Genomic DNA, 4,998 nt, shown 5'->3' with positions numbered 1-4,998 from the left:
CCCGAGTCAGGGGCGCACCCAGGAAAACCCTGTGGGTGCCCACAGAACGTGGCTGATGCGTAGAGGGGCAGCCCTGTGCTGAGAAGGCACAGGTTGGCCTGACCGTCCTGTCCCATCACCCCTGGCCAGGAATCCAGAAGCCATCAGAGGAAGAGCCCACTCCCCACCAGGACTGACGGGGGACAGTGACATGCCCACCACACCCTCCCACCTCAAAACCTTGTCCCTGGGGGCTGGCTTCCTCACAGCCCAAGCACACCATGTTGGTTTTTCCTTTTCGCTTTTATTTTATTGGACTGTAACGCTCACACAGACAAGCGCCTGGACCACGCATGGCAGCTTGCCGGATAATCACGGTGTGGACATCCATGAGGCCACGACTCACATCAAGAGACGACACACACGGAAGCAGGAGGTGGAGGAGAAGGCTGAGGGCCCACACTCGGCTCGGGGAGGGCAGGCAGGGGTGGCCTGGGGGCCCCGGGGGTGCGGGCAGGGTGTCCCACTGCTCGGCCGCCTGGGCGGCCCTGCTGGAGGGGCACGGGGGTACCCCGCTGGGAGGCGTCAGGACTTGCACTGGCCGTCAGGGGCTGACCTTGTACAGGTACGTGATCCAGAGGATGCAGACAGTCATGGAAACCCAGATCCACACTTCCTCGTAGGGGTCGAAACGCGGTGCGCAGCAGTCATCATCCCAGCAGGAGTCCTCCTCCCAGCCGGGCTGGGAGCCGGACCTGCCAAGCCCGGCCCTCGGCTGCCTCCTCTTCTTGTCATAGCCATGCGTGGCCAGGCCACCGCTCCGGCGGCCACTGACGATGGAGCCGGGGCCCTTGTACTTTATGATGTCGAAGACGGAGAAGGGGATGGTGATGGAGCCCTCACTAATGGTGACGGGTCTACAGGTGCGGGTCCCCGGAAGGGGCTCACGGCCAGCAGGGGCAGGGCCATCACCGCCATCCTCCTTCTCTCCGCCTTGGGTGGTGCTGGCAGGAGCATTCTTGCCTTTGTCTTCATCAGTGAAGATGAAGGGGAAGGTGACGGAGCCGTTGATGTTGGGGAAGGAGTCGTCTCTGATGATGTTCGCCAAAGACGAGGGGAAGGTGATGGAACCCTCTCCGTCATCCGTGAGGCCAACGATGTAGGACACCAGCAGTGGGCCATTTCCGGCGGAGCTGGGGACGGAGCCCCGGCCTTTGAAGATGAAGCCTTTCAGCTCGAAGGGCTTGATGCTGCTGATGAGGAGGCCTCGGCCATGGAAGATGGGGCATTTGATGTTCACCAGGAGGCCTCTGCCCTTGGGCGTGGCTGTGGAACTGGCCGGCAGGTAGATGGAGCCCTTGCCGACGATGAGGGGCCCGCCGGGGTCAGCCGCAGGGAGGGAGCCCGGCCCCGGGCTGACACGGCCCTTGGCACCGGCGGCCGGCCCCTTGTCTCTCCCCACATCCACGAGGGAGAAGGGGACGGTGACGATGTCGTCATCTTGGCTGAAGAAGTTGCTGCTCTCGGAAATCGGGTTCCTGATGAAGTCGGCCACGGAGAGGGGGATGGTGATGGAGTTGGGGGTGTAGCCCCTGGCGCGGTCGACCACGGGCCCGCTGCCAAGGGTGAGCAGCTGCTTGCCGGCGGCAGTGGTGGCCAAGCCGCCGCCTCCGTACAAGGTGTACCTGCCCTTGATGGTGCTGGGGCTCTTGACCTCGGGCCCCCAGGCTGGGTCTGGGGGCTTCTGGAAGAAGCAGACGCCCAGGTCGCAGGCCTCGCAGCGCTCACCAAAGCAGATCTCGGGGCACTGGTCTGAGCTGAGGCTCTCACCATAGCACTTCTGCAGGATGAACAGGACCAGCTTGTTGAGGAAGAGCCGGACATTCAGAAGGCTCACCTGGCAGTGCCCCTGGACGCCCGGTGGGCACAGCCTGCACCGCTGGCCCCAGATGCGCATCTTCACCAGCCCCAGGCGGCTGTCCTCATCCAAGCACGTGTGGAAGAGGATGTGCACGTGGGCCGAGGACCAGCCCCACTGGCAGCGGCCACACTGGAGCCTAGGGGTGGGGAGGACAGAGGCGGCAGTGAGCGGAGGGGAGGGGGACGGCCCTGGCCCCCTCCCCCCCCCCCCCCCCGCTTGGAGGCCGGCCCAACACAAGCTCCGGGACCGAGACCCCTTCCACAGGTGTGCGCCCCTTGCCTTCGCGCATAATCTGGAAAGCTGAAAAACAAAGGCCTTTTCACCGGTTTGGCTGCTCGGTGGCAGAGCCTGGCTTGACACTTGTGGGAGGTCACTGCCCCGCTGCAGCCGGCTGCTGCTTTCTGCCCTGAGGACATGTCACCAAGAGCCAAGGGCAGCCCTGTGGATACCTGTGAGGGGGGGAGAGCCTGGCTCCCCCAGGGGAGGCCCCCCCCCCGCGGGCCCCTGCACGGCAGGGCATGCCTGGCTGGGTGGGGTCCCCGCAGGCTTGGCCCATCCCTGAGGCTGTCCCCATGACAATGCGGAGAAGCGAGGGGAGGCCCTGGAAGGAAGAGCCCCATCCCCACGGAGAGAAGGTGAGATGGAGGGGCGGGGGGTCTCGGGACACAGAAGGCGGGGGGACCCGGGAGGGGCTGGGGGCTCCCAGGATGATGGCGAGTGAGCCCCTTCCACTGGTCCGCTCTGGCTCCAAACACGTGAGCAAGAGGCCCAGCACCACTGGGGCTGAAAAAGGTGCCGGTCCAGGGCCTCTGCGGCCGTGTGCCCCAGGGCCGGCAGGGGGGCCCTCTCTCCAAGACCCTTGGGTCACGGACGAGCGACCACATGCTTGTGCATGTGGGAAACCTGCCCAGTATCTCCCAGGCAGCGCTGTCCCGCGGGACTTTCCGTGATGGTGAGGATGGGCTCCGTCCTCGCGGCCCAGCCAGCAGACTGCAGCCACAGGTGGGGCTGGACACGGCTAGTGCCCTGGGAGCTGGACTTTCGACTCCATTTCAATGTGGCCAGCTGTGGCCAGGGCTGCTGTGTGCAGGACGAGGGACGGTGCTTTGTGACCCCCCACTCCCCGGCATTTCTAGCTGCATGAAAGCTGAAAGGCAAGGGAACGGTGTTTGTGAGCCTCGGCCACTGAAGGCAGTTCTCCAGCTTGGCCGTGGGCACAGGTGCTTCTCAGACACACCGAGGGCCGATTCTCCTAACACCTGGGAAAGCCAGCGTCCCACTAAACACCTGGCCCCAGGGGTTTCAGACACTGGGTGGGGGCTGAGGCGTCCGTTGTCAAAGGGTGGCTGCCCGCAGAGTCCCCGTGGTGACCTGTCCATGAGGCCCCCTCCCCCAACGACCCCCCTCCCCGCGGGCCCCTGCAGGGCAGGGCATGCCTGGCCGGGTGGGGTTCCTGCAGGCTTAGCCCATCCCTGGGGCTGTCCCCATGACAATGAGGAACGGGGCTCACATGGTGACCCCCACGACACTGGGGCTCCCAGCCCAGCCCCTGCTTGGCCTGCAGCCCAGCCCAGACACAGCTCCCCGCTCTGGGCCTGTGCCCCCCTCGGGCACGACTTAGCCTCCCTTCCTTCAGGCCCCGTGCAGGTTGGGGTGTGAGCACAGGCACCTGCCCATCCCCTGCCCTGGCGGTCAGCGCTGCCACGGAAACCAGGAGATGCTGCGGTGAGCAGACAAGCCTCTCACGCGTGGGTGGCCGCATCACCCCCCAGCATCCGCCATGCCCCCGCTTCTGCGAGGCCCCCGACTGGGGTGGCCGGCACCAAGGGACTGAACAGAGGTGGCTCCCCAGCCCCCCACTTCCTGGAAGGGAGAACGAACGCCTGGTCCACCTACCTGTTGGAGGCCAAGAGCCGGCGGGATGCGTGCCCCTTCCAGGCCCACGAGGGCCGGACTGCACCAGCCCGGCCTCCGGACTCAGGGCCTCCCCGGCCGGTGCTTAAGCAGCTTCAGCCCCTCCCTGCCCAGCACCCCACAGCGGCCCCCCGCCTGCAGCGCACCTGGAAAGCCCCCTCAGCCGGTACTGAAAACCGCCACCCTCCATGTGCCCGGAGGCCAGGTTCTCCTCAGGGACCAGCTCCCAGGTGTCCTGGGGTTTCCTCTTGGCCATCAGCTGGGCCAGGGTGCTGGCCCACACGTCCACCCCATCCATGCTGGCGCCGGGCTCCGCAGTGCGGTCTGGAAGCTGCGCCTGCTGCCACTCCAGGGAAGCCTGGGATCCCACATCCTGCATCCTCACCAGCCAATCACCGCCTTGACAACCGTCCAGTCTCCACGGCAACCAGGGTCGGCTCCGGGAAATGAGAAACAGGCCTTTTTTTCTCATCCCCTCGAATGTTTTCTTGTTACGCAAGCGATACATTTTCATTTTAGGAAAAACAAGAAACAAATAGATAAACACAAAGGAAAACAGACAACAGAAAGTAAACTGGTATGTAATCATCACTGTCGTGCTGACGTCCGCACGTGGCCCCACACACAGGCATGTGTAAATCTTCGTATCTGTTTCTCACAAGCAGGAGATCGCACTCAACGTGGCCTCCTTAGCCCACAACATGCCTCAGACAGTGTTGCCCACTCGTCCGCGTGTAAGCGTCTGCCGTGTTTGCAGCCCGCAGCTGAGCCGCATCTGCTGCCCGGCCTCCGTCCCGGCTGCTGAGTGCTCCTTTACCACTGAAAACAAGCCCGGGAGGAAGTGCCCTGAACATGGGTGCTTGCAAAGTTCCCCATGGTTTTTTCTCAAACTTCATATTGGCTAGAATGTAGAACATTTATGTAAACAACGGCTAAAACATAACGCAGAGCGTCACAGTTACCGTAAAGCCTTGCTAGGCACCTGAAGGGCAACCCCCAGCGCGCTCCATGGGCTCCTCCCTTGCAGAGGTACGGTCAGCCTGGCCGGGACCCCTTAGGGCTCCACGACCAGAGACATTCCCCTTTGCTGCTTTGGGCTTTATGCACACAGAATCGTGCAGGACACGTTTTGTGCATGTGAGTCTGGGCCCCCACCCTCCCTGTGGGCGGACAGAAGCATCGCT

The 4,998-nt window shown here is 63.8% G+C and overlaps 1 protein-coding gene across 1 annotated transcript; it reads right to left on the bottom strand.

The window, feature by feature from the left end:
- Positions 1 to 583: 583 nt before the first annotated feature.
- On the bottom strand, positions 584 to 4,119 carry RTP5 (receptor transporter protein 5 (putative)). The gene is made up of 2 exons (XM_021687964.1): positions 3,961 to 4,119; positions 584 to 2,036 (listed from the first exon to the last, which is right to left on the bottom strand). Exons 1-2 carry the CDS (start codon positions 4,110 to 4,112, stop codon positions 584 to 586), a joined length of 1,605 nt encoding a protein of 534 aa, XP_021543639.1. The 5' UTR covers positions 4,113 to 4,119.
- Between the last annotated feature and the right edge of the window lie 879 nt (positions 4,120 to 4,998).

This window comes from Neomonachus schauinslandi, unplaced genomic scaffold, assembly GCF_002201575.2.
Source record: "Neomonachus schauinslandi unplaced genomic scaffold, ASM220157v2 HiC_scaffold_885, whole genome shotgun sequence".
NCBI lineage: Eukaryota > Metazoa > Chordata > Mammalia > Carnivora > Phocidae > Neomonachus > Neomonachus schauinslandi.
This window is presented reverse-complemented; position numbering and strand designations above follow the sequence as displayed.

Excerpts from the sequence above, each read along its gene's own strand:
- RTP5 (XM_021687964.1), bottom strand. The coding sequence starts at position 4,112 with ATGGATGGGGTGGACGTGTGGGCCAGCACCCTGGCCCAGCTGATGGCC. Across the intron at positions 2,037-3,960 it reads CGGCTGAGGGGGCTTTCCAG|GCTCCAGTGTGGCCGCTGCC; the intron begins GTGCGCTGCAGG and ends CCCCACCCCTAG.